The following is a 16,307-nucleotide window of genomic DNA, read 5'->3' as shown; positions in this document are numbered from 1 at the left end:
ACAAAGGCATCACACAGTGGCATTGGCCAACCAGGCAAAATGTGCCCTCCTGGATTTACTTGTATTTTGATAATAAAGAAAAAAGAGACGGAGCAGAGCCAAAGCTTCCTCCCCTTCCTCTTCCCACCCCCACCCCCCAAGCACCCCATCCTTAGCCATCAGCTTTTTGCAGACTTTCTGGAGAAACGTGGCCCAGCTGTCTCACTGACCTTCCAGGACACTGGAACTTCCCTCTTCCAAATGCTAAGAAGCAGTCCAAGAACGCGTGCTTCTCTAAATTTGCCTTTTTCCAGCGTTCCTGTGGGAAGAAAATATTTTTTTTCCAAATCAGCCTTATATAAATAAGCTTAACTTTATTTCTCTAGGCTAAAAATGACCTTGTACAGCTAATCCTTGCATATAAAGTTGCAGGATTGTTGGTAATTTTTTCCAACCTGTTATTAATATGAGACATAATTGTCAATTTGGAACGCAAACTTATAAATAAAACAGTTTAAAAAGAATTCTGTTAAGTGGCAAATGTAAATGATCCTGTAAATCAACCAAAGAATTGACCTAAGAAGAGGAAGGATATTTATAATAAGGTCTCAGTCTCCATCATAAAATTGCTCTTGGTAATAAATTTAGCAATAAGTCACACTGAAAGCCTTGCCTGTTGGAGGAAGCTTGGGACACAGAATGACTGTATCTGGATGCCATTTTTGACAGTTCTACCTAAAGGCAGACAATGGGTTAAGTGACCTCTTAAGATTCTGTTCAGCCCTGTGACTCCCTAGCCCTAAGAAATAGCAGAGCATTGTTTTAATTTGCTTTATTTTCATTTTCTGTACTCCTTGGAAACCAGTAACAGAAGCAATTGCCTGAAGAAGACAGAGTATGTCTCCTATCAGAAGCAGACATATTTATTTCAACATGCCCTCTTGGTTTCAGATGAAAACACATTTTAATATTAGTGAAGCTTATTCCAAAAACACCTTTCTATTTGGTTTGTAAATGCTACAAAATCTACACTGTAAATTTAACCTGTACTTTGTAGCCAATTTTGTTCTTAATTACCAGAGAAATATGACTGCTTAATTATACAGTGTTAGTTAATGTATGAATTCACACTCCTGACATAAAAAGAAGTTAAAATCAAAGGTTCATGGATAACGAGAGAGGTAACTTACGGGTTTGAACAACTCAGGTTCAGGAAAATACTTCGGATTTCTATGTTGCCAAAATGGAGACAGCATCAGCAAGTCACCAGCAGGAACCATGTGATTCTATGATAGAAAAATCAGTTTCAAATGATACATTTTTTTTTAATTTGCTTCACAGATAGTTTGGGTTATATAAAAATGCTTCATCTATGTTGTGGTGAAGAGATAAGGATTTTATAATTAACGGCAACAAAATATATAACTTTGCTAGAGGAGTCATTTCTATTTTCCAACCTTGGTAATGACTGATTTCTAATCTGATTATTATTTACATGTGTACATATTTAGTTGCACAGGAGAAATACAGATAAACATCATCAAAGTCTTAGAGACTAGAATAAGTCTACTCTAATACAGATTTCGAATTCTGATTGGGTTTGCAACATGTATTCCTGATTACAGAAACTACAGTAGATCCCCAGGTTGTGGAGGAGAAAATTGTAATTCAGACAGAGATAATGGCCATAGCAGTAGATGCCATGAGTATGCTAACGATAGCGTCAGGGCAGGGGCAGTATTGTGTTTGTTTTCCTTCAGTCCAATAGCAGCTATTAGGACAGAAAGGATGAAAGAGAACTGGTTAATAATACACAGGAAAAAGCCAGTGGCAAGTGTTGTGTATTATTTGGCTGGATGAGTCCTTGGGATCACAGTGGTTGTGATACTGAGGATAACTCAACAGTGGTTGTGAGGCTGAGGCAACTCAACACTATGTTTCCCAATTCACATTATGAAAGATCCCTATGATCTATAAATCCTACCAAAAACAGACACTCTCCCTTTCATCACCATGTTCAGGAACCATAGTACAAAAAGATCTACAAAGTTTTCTGATCAATAGATAGCTACCATGTTTACCAGGAAGATATTTTATTTAACTCCGATTGTCAATCATAACTTACATCTGCACGATTTTGTAATATCATTAAGATATTTGCAAAGCCTTTAAGTTTGTATTTCCAAAACATACGCATCTTAAAATATCTTTTTACTGTAGCAGGGAGTGGAATATGGAGGGGGGGGGTCATCAATCTGTAGCCTGGGAGACCCCCCCCGCTGGCTTTGGTAGGAGCCAATTACTTCTTGATGTTTAGAAGAGGTCTGCAGAGAGTCAAATCCAAAACTGGAAGAAAGCTGGTGCCCTCTTACAAATTTAAAAATAGAAAAAAACATTTGAGGTCCCAGTGTCATCTGTTTGTTTTACCTTTGCTGGAAATAGGGCTAGAGAGGCTCTGATTGACTGAATCAGTTAGAAGATGTGCTATAGGGGCAGGATGGACAACTGTCGCTCCTCCCTACCCCACTCCATCATCCTTATCAGTTGCTATTGACCTGTGATCACAACCTTGGAGACTAAAATCAAACTAGCAAAATAAGGGAGATGGCAAACAGGTGCTCAGGAACAGAATTAACATTATAGCCACAGGCAGGAGTCAAGAAAGAATTTCCCGTTGCAGCAGCAAATGCCAGACTGCTGACTGGCATCAAAGAATGGCAGAGCTGGTTGCATCATCATGTGCAGTCTAAACAGTCCCTTTCTCTGTTTACAGGGCTCATGAAGCCAGAGATCAAGAGGGAGACAAAACAGTTGCAGGACCAGAACATAAATCACTATCACAGGGAAGTTACAACTGCTGTGTGACAACAACTGCATTTTCAGGCAGACAGAACTGGATCTGGCCAGCCAAACCCACCTGGTGAGGCCAAAGGAGATTCATGTGCTAATCTGGGGGTGGGCCTTTCTTGAAGAGGGAAAAGGAGGCAGGACTCTGCATTATGACTCAACAAGGGTGCTGAGGGCGAAGTGAGTGAAATGCAAGGGGAGTTTGGAAGAGAAAGGTGAGGCCCTATGAAGGCAAAGCATCTCTTAGACCAGGGCCAAAGGACACAGGTTCCTCTCAGCTCTAGGCCAGAAGCAGGGTTGGTGTTAGTGGCCAAAACAAAGTATTTTAAACATGAAAGAGTATACTATTTTTATGATAAAAACTGTTATCTACAAAAACTTTGGAAAATTAAGAAAAATAGAAAAATAGGGGGAAAAAAACAGAATTCCTGGGGTCAGCAGTAAAGCCACTGCCTGCAATGCGAGCATCCCATAAGAATGCCAGTTCCTGTCCTGGCTGCTCCACTGCCAATCCAGCTCTCTGCTAATGGCCTGGTAAAAGCAGTGAGAGATGGCCCAAATGTTTGGCCCCTGCCACCTATGTGGGAGGCCTGGAAGAAGCTCCTGGCTTTTGGCTTCAGCTTGGTCCAGGCCGGGCCATTCTGGCCATCTGGGGAGTGAAGCAGTGGATAGCCAATCTCTCTCTCTCCCTTTCTCTCTGTCTGTACCTCTGACTTTCAAACAAATAAATCAAAAAAAAAAAAAGCAAAAACCAGAGTTCTGACACCCAAATATAGCCATCAGTTGACTGGATTTCTCTGAGTACTTTTACCTGTTAATACAAGTTTTTTGTGTGTTGTTTTTAAACATAGTTTTGATCCTCCTGAATAATCAATTCAAAAATCTTTCTTTGTTCCCTTAGCATTATGACATAAACTTTCAACTTTTATCTCTCTCTCTCTCTCTCTTTTTTTTTTTTTTTTTTTTTTTGACAGGCAGAGTGGATAGTGAGAGAGAGAAACAGAGAGAAAGGTCTTCCTTGTCTGTTGGTTCACCCCCCAGTGGCCGCTGCGGCCAGTGTGCTGCGGCCAGCACACCACGCTGATCCGAAGCCAGGAGCCAGGTGCTTCTCCTGGTCTCCCATACGGGTGTAGGGCCCAAGCACTTGGGCCATCCTCCACTGTACTCCCGGGCCACAGCAGAGAGCTGGGCTGGAAGAGGACCAACTGGGACAGAATCCGGCCCCCCGACTGAGACTAGAACCCAGGGTGCCGGCGCCACAGGTGCAGGATTAGCCTATTGAGCCACGGCGCTGGCTTCTCTCTCTCTCTCTCTTTTTTTTTTTAAATGTATTTGACAGAGTTAGACAGTAAGAGAGAGACAGAGAGAAAGGTCTTCCTTCTGTTGGTTCACCCCCCAAATGGCCACTAGAGCTGGAGCAATGCCGATCTGAAGCCAGGAGCCAGGTGCTTTTTCCCGGTCTCCCATGCGGGTGCAGGGGCCCAAGGACTTGGGCCATCCTCCACTGCCCTCCCTGGCCACAGCAGAGAGCTGGACTGGAAGAGGAGCAACTAGGACTAGAACCCGGCACCCATATGGGATGCTGGCGCTGTAGGTGGAGGATTAACCAAGTGAGCCTTGGCGCTGGCCCCAATTTTTTTCTTATTATATATTCAACCTGAATAATTTTCTCCAATGGTTGTTTAAGTTTTTACTAAGTAGATTATCATAAGTAATTTCAACATTCCCTACTGTTTTGTCTATAATAAACTGTCTTCGTGAGAATTTTCTTCCGTAAAACATTTTTCATATAAATCCTTCAAATAAAGCTATTCAGAAGCCATAGGATATGATTATTATTCTTTTTTTTTTTTTTTTTTTGGTCAGGCCAAGTGGACAGTGAGAGAGAGAGAGAGACAGAGAGAAAGAAAGGTCTTCCTTTGCCGTTGGTTCACCCTCCAATGGCCGCCGCAGCCAGCGCGCTTCGGCTGGTGCATCATGCTGATCCGAAGCCAGGAGCCAGGTGCTTCTCCTGGTCTCCCATGAGGTGTAGGGCCCAAGCACCTGGGCCATCCTCCACTGCACTCCCTGGCCACAGCAGAGAGCTGGCCTGGAAGAGGGGCAACCGGGACACAATCTGGAGCCCCGACCGGAACTAGAACCCAGTGTGCTGGCGCCGCAAGGCAGAGGATTAGCCTATTGAGCAACGGCGCCAGCCATGATCATTATTCTTAATACACACTGCCCGACCATTTCCTCAAATTTTGTGACAATATATTCCTAACTATAATTTATGAGAATGTCAGTTTCATTTTATCAGTTAATATGACACTTTAATAGGTTAATTTAGGCTGCTATTATTTATTTCCTTATAATTTTCAGTCATTTAATTGAAAGGCACAGAACAAGACAGAGACTGAGACCAACAGGATCTCCCATATGCTGATTCTCTTTTCCCAACCCTGCTACAACCTGGGCTGGGCCAGACTGAAGCCAGGAGCTGAGGTTTCCATCTGGGTCTCACACAAGTGTGGCAGGGACTCAGCTATTTGAACCATCACCTGCTGCATGCTAGGGTATGCATTAGAAAGAAATTGGAATCTGGAGTGAAGCTGAGACTTGAAACTAGGCATTCTGACATGGGATATGGGCATCCCACACAGCATGTGAACCACTATGTCAAATATCAGCTCACAGGTTGCTATTCAAATTATTATGTCTTTGTAGGAATTTTCAATGTTATTTTTTCCTATAAGCTTTTGTGTTCATGTCCTGTCCTCACTCATCTATATGATACGAATACTTATCTATATGAATTCTTTAAATATTAAAGCAATTTATTCTCGTGTTATAGTGACATTTTTCTTAATTTTGGTTTACATTTGAGTTACATTTTAAAAAATAAGATATTAAATGTTTGTATGTCGCATCCAAATCTGTTCATTTTGTGGTTTCTTTGATGCATACTAAGCTTGGATAGCCCTCTGCTTTCTAAAAAAGGAGCTCCAATGGGTGGTCTAAGGACCTCTAGGAGTTCCAAAGACCTTTACAGAGGATTAGCAAGTTCATAAATTATTCCTGGGTAAAACACTCATTCCAAGTACGGACAGAACAACGGATTTAGATGTAAACTGATTACAAAAAAGCCATTGATACATTTTGAGATCGCAACAACACCTTAAGAAGATATCATATGTCAAATTTTTGTGTATTAAGAAACAGTCACAAACATCTGAAAAGGCTATTAAATACTGCTTCCATTTCTAGCTACATCTCCACAGGAGGCTGAACCTTCTGCATTTCCATCAACATATATAATTTATCATCACAGATTACAAACACATAAATGACAATCTAGATGTCTTCTATTATAAAGACATTAAATAGATGTGCAAAAAAACCTTAAAATGCTGGTATTCTACTTTGTTTTTGTTTTGGAAAATACAGTTTGTTTTATAAAACCATGTTATTATATTGACAGGTGATAGGTTTCCTGTTGTTTTTAAATGAATTACTAAACAAATATTTTAAAACATTTCTAAGCTTTAATTTGTAATACAGTAAATGTTGATAAATTTAACCCACATAGATAAGAGCTCTTTGGGATCCCCAATAATTCTAGAATGTAAAGGTATCCTGAGATCAAAATTTTGAGAACTTCTATTTTAGAGTTTAAAAAAGATCCACTTTTAGCCAATCATCTCAAGCCATATCTCTTCTCTCTTCATTGATTCATAATGATTCATTTATCCAATTTTAAATTCTTATCATAAAGAAGATATCTCTTTGTTATCTGTCCCTTCTATTCTATTCATTTGAATATCTGGTATCATAATATTTTAATTGTAGTTATATAAAATGCTTTAATACCTTGAAAAGAAAATCAACATTCCCTAATTACTTATTCTTTTTAACACTTCCTGTAATTCTTCTCTGGAAATTCTTAAGGATGAACTTTGTACCAAAAATATGAAAACTTGAAAAGAGAACATAGGTAGAAGTTTAAGAGACTTAGGAAGGTGGCATAATATAGTGAAATATGGAATAGAGTAAATCAAAGCATAGTGTGCACTTTAATTAATTCCAAAAACGCAGAAATAATTTGTGCATAAACAAAAATAAACATTGAGACTCTGCTCAAATTCTCTTAGGGAAGGGTAGTGAGAGAACACTTCTAGTATTCATAGCAAGGACCTTTGACCAATTATCCTATAGAAGAAAATAAATACAAGCCTCTGTTATTACTCAACAGATGAACCCATGTGAATTTTTTTTATAATTCAGGTTTATAGGAATGCAATATTAAACTTCATATTAGCAAAGACATGCCACCTATTTTAAATTTTAATTTAAAAATTATTTTTTATTTACTTGAAAGGTAGAAAGATAAAGGAAAGAGAGAGACTGAGAGAGAGAAACATGGGGAGAGAGACAGAGACAGAGTATGAGAGAGAGAGGGCTCTCATTGGCTGGTTCACTTGCCAAATGCCTACAACAGCTATGGCCTGGATAGGCCAAAGCCAGGACTCTGGAACTCAGTCCACATATCCTGGTAGCAGAGATCAAAGGACTTGAGCTATCATCTGCCCCCTCCCTATGTGTGTGGTAACAGGAATTTGAAATCCAAAGCAGAGCTGAGTCAAACCCTGACACTCTGATATGGGATGCAGATGTTCCAAATGGCATCTTAACCACTTTGCAAATGCCTACCACAACAACAGATCAATCTTTTTTTTTTTTTTTTTTTTTTTTTTTTTTGACAGGCAGAGTTAGACGGTGAGAGAGAGAGAAAGAGAGAAAGAAGGTCTTCCTTTTTCTATTGGTTCACCCCTCAATGGCTGCTATGGCTGGCACATTGTGGCCAGTGCCCTGCGTCAATCCGAAGCTAGGAGCCAGGTGCTCCCTCCTGGTCTCCCATGTGGGTGCAGGGGCCACCCTCCACTGCCCTCCTGGGCCACAGCAGAGAGCTGGGCTGGAAGAGGAGCAACCAGGACAGAATCTGGCGTTCTGACTGGGACTAGAACCCAGGGTGCTGGCACCGCAGGTGGAGGATTAGCCTAGTGAGCCGAGGTGCCAGCCCAACATATCAATCTTAAAAGGATCAAATTGTATAAATGTATACTAACAAAGTGATTAGTCATGTATACAAGGATTTAGCTATAAGGATGTTCATCTTCACACTGTTTATAAGAATGGAAAACAGAAAGCCACATATACATTTGAGAATTAGAGAACTATTGTAGGATTTCAAGCAATTTTTTGATTATTTTAAAATTTTCTTTTTTTAAACTTTTATTTAATAAATATAAATCTCCAAAGTACAGCTTTTGGATTACAGTGGCTTTTTCCCCCCATAACTTCCTTCCCACCTGCAACCATCCCATCTCCTGCTCTCTCTCCCATTCCATTCACATCAAGATTCATTTTCAATTCTCTTTATGTACAGAAGATCAATTTAGTATATATTAAGTAAATATTTCAACAGTTTGCACCCACACAGAAACATAAAGTATAAAGTACTGTTTGAGTACCAGTTATACCATTAATTTACATGGCACAACACATTAAGGACAGAGATCCTACCTGGGGAGTAAGTGCACAGTGACTCCTGTTGTTGATTTAACAATTGACACTCTTGTTTATGGTGTCAGTAATCACCTGAGGCTCTTGTCATGAGTTGCCAAGGCTATGGAAGCAATTTTTAATTCATTCTTTTAGCTTCTTTTTTATAGTTTTCTTTCCTCCTAATGGTCATGTTTTCCTCATTTAATAAGAAGAAAAAGCTTCGCAAGTTTTTCGTTTTGTTTTGTTTTAATCAAAGTCCTAACTCTTCAATGTTTAGTTTGGGCCTCCTTAGAGGAAGGATGGTTTTTATTGTATTTAGAAAAGATATCACAAGTACAGGAAACACTGCATCTTATGCAAGTATTAAAAGATACTATGAAAAACAATGAAAGAAAGCACTGGCACATTCTCAGGAGACAGCAGCCTGAGCACATGTCTCTGGACCTGCCGCACTGCTCACAGTCTCAACCAGCCAGAGGCTTGGAAGGAGCCTGGATGTATTTAAGCCTGATGTTCTCTAAGAAGAAAGTGTGGGTATGAGGATGTGAAGGCTTTTAAGTAATTATTCCTTAATAATTACTTAAATTGTTTCAGATATCTATTATTTCTAGTTATTTTTTAAAAGTTTATTAATATAAGGAGGACAGATTTCATGTATTTCATAGAAGATAACCATACTTCCTTCCCTCCCCCTTCACTCTGTCAATCACCCTTTCTTATATCCTTTCTTTTCTTTTATCCTTTGGTTTTTGCAATAACATACTTTCAATTTTTTAACCACAGGTTTTAATGCACCACTAACCATAATGTTGAACAAGTAGAAAGTAGAAAGACCACTGTTCTACAGGAATATAGACAATGGCTATAAGTAATAATCAAATCATATAGTGTCTGTTTCATAATTAAACTTTCTTTGGTATTCTATATTAACTGCCACATATCAGAGAAAACATGTTATATTTCTGTTTGGGTGGCAGGCTTATTTCACTATGCATAAAGGTCGTCAGTTCCATACATTTGATTGCAAAAGACAGTATTAAGAAATTTTATTCAGAATCCAGAGTCGATGGCTCTATAAAATAGTTGTCTTGTAAGAGGATTACATGCAGTAAATCATAAATGTGTTTATATCCTTTGACTGTAATCTAATACTAGAACATAATTCAGATGCTGGCATTGTGGTCCGGTGGATTAAGCTGCCACTTTACACCAGCATCCCAAACTAGAGTGACAGCTTGAGTCCCAGATGCTCCATTTCCAATCCAGTTTCCTGCTAATGTGCCTGAGAAAGCAGTAGAAGATGGGCAAAGTACTTGCAGCCCTGCCACCCACTCCTGACATCAGCTTGGGTCAGACCTGGCTGTTGTGGCCATTTGGAAAGTGAACCAATGGATGGAAGATTGATCAATTCTCTCTCTCTCTCTCCTCTCTCCTCTCTCTTTCTCTCTTTGTGTCTCTGTCTCTGTCTTTCTGTCTTTCTCTCACACACACACAAATTGGAAGAAAAAAGAAGGGAAGGAAGGAAAAGGAAAGAAAGAGAAGTAAAGAAGTAAATAAAGAGATATGAAGTTAAATAGTCCTCTAACAGGTAAATATTTCAACAGTTTGCACCCACACAGAAACACAAAGTCTAAAGTACTGTTTGAGTACATTAAGGACAGAGATCCTACCTGGGGAGTAAGTGCACAGTGACTCCTGTTGTTGATTTAACAATTGACACTCTTGTTTATGGTGTCAGTAATCACCTGAGGCTCTTGTCATGAGTTGCCAAGGCTATGGAAGCAATTTTTAATTCATTCTTTTAGCTTCTTTTTTATAGTTTTCTTTCCTCCTAATGGTCATGTTTTCCTCATTTAATAAGAAGAAAAAGCTTCGCAAGTTTTTCGTTTTGTTTTGTTTTAATCAAAGTCCTAACTCTTCAATGTTTAGTTTGGGCCTCCTTAGAGGAAGGATGGTTTTTATTGTATTTAGAAAAGATATCACAAGTACAGGAAACACTGCATCTTATGCAAGTATTAAAAGATACTATGAAAAACAATGAAAGAAAGCACTGGCACATTCTCAGGAGACAGCAGCCTGAGCACATGTCTCTGGACCTGCCGCACTGCTCACAGTCTCAACCAGCCAGAGGCTTGGAAGGAGCCTGGATGTATTTAAGCCTGATGTTCTCTAAGAAGAAAGTGTGGGTATGAGGATGTGAAGGCTTTTAAGTAATTATTCCTTAATAATTACTTAAATTGTTTCAGATATCTATTATTTCTAGTTATTTTTTAAAAGTTTATTAATATAAGGAGGACAGATTTCATGTATTTCATAGAAGATAACCATACTTCCTTCCCTCCCCCTTCACTCTGTCAATCACCCTTTCTTATATCCTTTCTTTTCTTTTATCCTTTGGTTTTTGCAATAACATACTTTCAATTTTTTAACCACAGGTTTTAATGCACCACTAACCATAATGTTGAACAAGTAGAAAGTAGAAAGACCACTGTTCTACAGGAATATAGACAATGGCTATAAGTAATAATCAAATCATATAGTGTCTGTTTCATAATTAAACTTTCTTTGGTATTCTATATTAACTGCCACATATCAGAGAAAACATGTTATATTTCTGTTTGGGTGGCAGGCTTATTTCACTATGCATAAAGGTCGTCAGTTCCATACATTTGATTGCAAAAGACAGTATTAAGAAATTTTATTCAGAATCCAGAGTCGATGGCTCTATAAAATAGTTGTCTTGTAAGAGGATTACATGCAGTAAATCATAAATGTGTTTATATCCTTTGACTGTAATCTAATACTAGAACATAATTCAGATGCTGGCATTGTGGTCCGGTGGATTAAGCTGCCACTTTACACCAGCATCCCAAACTAGAGTGACAGCTTGAGTCCCAGATGCTCCATTTCCAATCCAGTTTCCTGCTAATGTGCCTGAGAAAGCAGTAGAAGATGGGCAAAGTACTTGCAGCCCTGCCACCCACTCCTGACATCAGCTTGGGTCAGACCTGGCTGTTGTGGCCATTTGGAAAGTGAACCAATGGATGGAAGATTGATCAATTCTCTCTCTCTCTCTCTCCTCTCTCCTCTCTCTTTCTCTCTTTGTGTCTCTGTCTCTGTCTTTCTGTCTTTCTCTCACACACACACAAATTGGAAGAAAAAAGAAGGGAAGGAAGGAAAAGGAAAGAAAGAGAAGTAAAGAAGTAAATAAAGAGATATGAAGTTAAATAGTCCTCTAACAGGTAAATATTTCAACAGTTTGCACCCACACAGAAACACAAAGTCTAAAGTACTGTTTGAGTACATTAAGGACAGAGATCCTAAATGGGGAGTAAGTGCACAGTGACTCCTGTTGTTGATTTAACAACTGACACTCTTATTTACGACATCAGTAATCACCCGAGGCTCTTGTCATGAGCTGCCAAGGTTATGGAAGCCTGTTGAGTTTGCCAATTCTGATATTATTTAGACAAGGTCATAGTCAAAGTGGAAGTTCTCTCCTCCCTTCAGAGAAAGGTACTTCCTTCTTTGATGGCCCGTTCTTTCTGCTGGGATGTCACTCAGAGATCTTTCATTTAGGTTTTTTTTTTTTTTTTTTTTTTTTTGCCACAGTGTCTTGGCTTTCCATGCCTGAAATACTCTCATGGACTTTTTAGCCAGATCCGAATGCCTTAAGGACTGATTCTGAGGCCAGAGTGATGATAGGACATCTGCCATTCTATGAGTCTGCTGTGTACCCTGCTTCCCATGTTATATCATTCTCTCCTTTTTAATTCTATCAGTTAGTAATAGCAGACACTAGTCTTGTTTATGTGATCCCTTTCACTCTTAATCCTATCATTATGATCAACTGTGAGCTGAAACTGATCACTTTGACTAGTGAGATGGCATTGGTATATGCTACCTTGAAGCTATTTAATTGGAATCCCCTGGCCCATTTCTAACTCTACCATTAGGGGTAAGTCCAATTGAGCATGTGGCAAACTGTACATCTCCTCCCTCTCTTATTCCCACTCTTATATTTAACAGGGATCATTTTTCAGTTAAATTTAAACACCTAAGAATAATTGTGTGTTAATTAAAGAGTTCAACCAATGGTATTAAGTAGAACAAAAAAATACTAAAAGGAATAAAGTAGTAAGTTGTTCCTTGACAGTCAGGACAAGGGCTGATCAAGTCATTGTTTCTCATAGTGTCCATTTCACTTCAATAGGTTTTCTTGTAGGTGCTTGGTTAGTTGTCTCCGATCAGGGAGAACATATGATATTTGTCCCTTTGGGACTGGCTTATTTCACTCAGCATGATGTTTTCCAGATTTCTCCATTTTGTTGCAAATGACCGGATTTCATTTTTTTTTACTGCTGTATAGTATTCTATAGAGTACATATCCCATAATTTCTTTATCCAGTCTACTGTTGATGGGCATTGAGTTTGATTCCAGGTCTTAGCTACTGTGAATTGAGCTGCAATAAACATTGAGGTGCAGACAACTCTTTATTTGCCAATTTAATTTCCTTTGGGTAAATTCCAAGGAGTGGATGGCTGGGTTGTATGGTAGGGTTATATTCAAGTTTCTGAGGAATCTCCAAACTGATTTCCATAGTCGCTTTACCAATTTGCAGTCCCACTAAAAGTGGGTTAGTGTCCCTTTTTCCCCACATCCTCACCCAGCTGCTCCTCTTCTGATTCAGCTCTCTACCTATGGCCTGGGAAAGCAGTGAAAGATGGCAAAAAGTGCTTGGGCCCCCGCACCCATGTGGGAGACCTGGAAGAAACAGTGGCTTTTCTACTTTCTACTTGTTGAATTCTTTACATTTAGTGGAGGGTTAAGCTTGTGGTTATAAAGAAAATTGAAACTATATCATTGTAAAAATTAAAGGAAAACTAAGAAAAGCATGAAGAAGTAGGATACAAGGAGGGAGGGAAGGACAGTGAGGGTTGGGGGATAGGGAGGGAATTATTATTACGTTCTTAAAACTGTATATATGAAATACATGAAATCTACTCCCTTTATGTAAATTAAAAAATAAAATAAAATTTAAAAAAAGAAACTAATTTTTTAAATGATGCTAGGTAGAACAGTAAGAGAATTTTGCTATTTTGGAGGGTTTTGTTTTTTACCCCCCTTCCACTTTAATGGAGTATGCTAGGTGTCTCTATAATATTGTTCAGATAACTGCAGAACCTGGAAAAGCTGTTGCTGCTATTAATATGTTACATAATGCTATTACTGGTCTTTTAGTAGAAAAAATGCACACACACACATATTATTGAATATTTGAAAACTTTAGCTGTGCTGTCTACTTTAAAAAAAGTATCCCAGTTTACTATCTGAGTTTGTGTTGTATAGAAATTGACAGCTATATTGGTGTAGAAACGTTAAACTTAACTTTTTTCCATTTGTACAGGGATAACACCCTCTTTTAAATATGTAAGGTCTTATCTACTTACGTTTGATTGCAATAAAGCAATAAAGTATTCTCTAAAAAGTAAAAAAAAAAGATGAATGGGTAAAAAATGTTATATAATACACATAGGTACATACACACTGGAATACTGTTCAGCCTTAAAAAAGAAGGGAAATCCTGTCATTTGCAACAAGATGAACTTGAGAGACATTATGTTAACTGAAATAGGCCAGGCCCAGAAAGACAAATACCAAATGAACTCACTTACATGTGGAATCTAGAAAAGCTAAACTCATAGAAGTACAGAGTGGAATGGTGGATACCAGGGCATAGCGGCAGGATGAGCTTGAGGAGATAATGATCAAAGGATACAAAATTCGAGTTAGATGGGAGGAATAGTCTAAGAGGTCTGTGGTACAACATGGGGACTGCAGTTAATAACAGTGAATTATATTCTTGAAAATTCTGAAAGAGATTTTAAGTATTCTTACCACAAAAAAAAAAAAAAAGCATGTAAGATAATGCATGTGTCAGTTAGCTTGATTTAGCCATTCTACGCTGTATTCATAGTTGAAAACATGTTGGACATGACATATATATATATATAATTTTCATCAACTAAAATAAATACACGTAATAAAATACACGAGCAAAGTATGTACTTTTTTCTAGATGACTGATTATTTCAAAACAAAAACAAAGCTCACCAAAATTTTAACTGGCTTCATCACTTTTCTAGTAATGATACCAGGGGCTCTTAAGCGAACGGCTTCCAAAATACACCATTTAATTAGAAGGAGTTTCTTCAATTCATCCTCAGACAGCTTAATCTTATCTTTACCTGTAAAGATAATTGTAAAAAATATGGACTATTGAGATCAGAAAGTCATTTCACATAAGCTTACAAACACAGGCTAAATATTGCTTCCGACAGCAAGCAGAGTACTACTACAAAGGCACTTCAAAAGGTTAGTGAAAAATGGAATGAAAAGAGAAATTTATTCTGGTGCAAAAACTTTTTGAAATACATGCATATGAGGGGCCTTCAACAAGTTCATAGGACATTGCGTACTATGGAAAATAAAGATGCATGTATTTTCATGTACCTTTGTATGGCTGTTATTTTTTGCTTCCTTTTCTGTAACATGGTGAATTGTGATCCCACTTTGGTTCTCTCAGTCCTATGGCTATCAAATGACTAAGATAGTCCTTGTCAGAAAGGTGTTCAATTTTCACTTATCTTTCTCTTTCTTGTCCAAATTCTCATTCCACTTAAGGAAAAGACAATAAAAGACTGGCATCAAAAGCACAAAGAAAAGATATGAGAAGCAACTTGGCTTTCTTCTTCTACATGCCCCTGTTAAATCATTTTGTTTTTCCTTTTTTTTTTTTTTTTTAAGATTTATTTATGTTATTTGAAAGGCAGAGTTACAGAGAGGCAGAGAGAGAAAGGTCTTCCATCTGCTGGTTCACTCCCCAGATGGCCACAACAGCCAGAGCTGGACTGGTCTGAAGCCAGGAGCCAGGGTCTCCCACGTGGATGTGGAGGCCCAAGAACTTGGGCCATCTTTCACTGATTTCCCAGGCCACAGCAGAGAGCTGGATTGGAGGTGGAGCAGCTGGGACTCGATCCGGTGCCCATATGGGATGCAGCACTGCAGGGAGAGGCTTTACCTGCTACACCATAGCACCGGCTCCTTGTGTTCACTTTTAATCATTCATTTCAGAAGGCTCCAAAAGAACATTAGGAAAGGAACAATGGGACAGGTGAACCTCGGCTGGAATGACGAACCCTCCTTCTAAACAAGCTGCATCAAACCTCCCTAATGTAACATGCATATTTTATCTAATATTTACACTGAAGTCACCTGATAAAGACTAGAAGCTTCCTACCACCCAAAGTATGGTCAGAGCCTATCAGTCAAATTAAATAGTCTGGTTCATGATATTTCAAGTAAAATGTCTACATTTTGAAAATTTGTTAAAACCAACTCAGCTTTCCATTTGGTTTTGACAGTACTTGCTTAGTAAAAGTTAATAACACTGCAGGCTAGTTCAATCAGACCACTGTTTTCTTTCACATTTGTTTCCCACCATACAGGGACTGTGTGGATGAGAGTGAGATACAGAGTCTGGAGCTATAGCTTCCCATGACTCTGGATGAGGCTTACTCAAAGCTGGTTGTGTGCTGCACAGACAACCTTGTCTGTCATTATAGATAGTACACCTGAGGAGTCAGATGCAAACATCTTTAGTCAATGGAGTCTGGGAACTGAGGTTTTTGCCTCTGGTTCTCATAATCCTTACAAGGGTGCCTCTGAACTGCATTGAACTTGACAGGTCCCTTAGCACCAAGTAGGGAGGCAGCAGACACTGAGTCAGGTTCTATCAGTATTAAAACAACTAAGGCATAGCTCTTGCTTAGTCTAGTAGGAAGTTAAAGAACAATCACACAGGTAACTGGTGTATCACCTAGGCAAGGTAACTATTCTATGAGACGTTAAATATTATATGATAGTTAAAAGCAGA

General features: G+C 38.7%; 1 protein-coding gene across 1 annotated transcript in view; it reads right to left on the bottom strand.

Moving 5' to 3' along the window:
* Positions 1–16,307, bottom strand: part of CYP39A1 (cytochrome P450 family 39 subfamily A member 1) — a 94,331-nt gene that overhangs the window by 28,828 nt on the left and 49,196 nt on the right. The window contains exons 8-10 of the mRNA XM_002714462.6: positions 14,486–14,619; positions 1,170–1,265; positions 210–298 (exon numbers count right to left, since the gene is read on the bottom strand). Coding sequence (XP_002714508.3) covers positions 210–298; positions 1,170–1,265; positions 14,486–14,619 — 319 coding nt within the window. The remainder of the gene's footprint in view (positions 1–209; positions 299–1,169; positions 1,266–14,485; positions 14,620–16,307) is intronic.

The sequence above is a fragment of the Oryctolagus cuniculus genome, chromosome 5 (genome assembly GCF_051225735.1).
Source record: "Oryctolagus cuniculus isolate XC-2025 breed Fujian yellow rabbit chromosome 5, ASM5122573v1, whole genome shotgun sequence".
NCBI lineage: Eukaryota > Metazoa > Chordata > Mammalia > Lagomorpha > Leporidae > Oryctolagus > Oryctolagus cuniculus.
The sequence above is the reverse complement of the archived record's forward strand: the minus strand, read 5'-3'. Positions and strand labels throughout refer to the sequence as shown.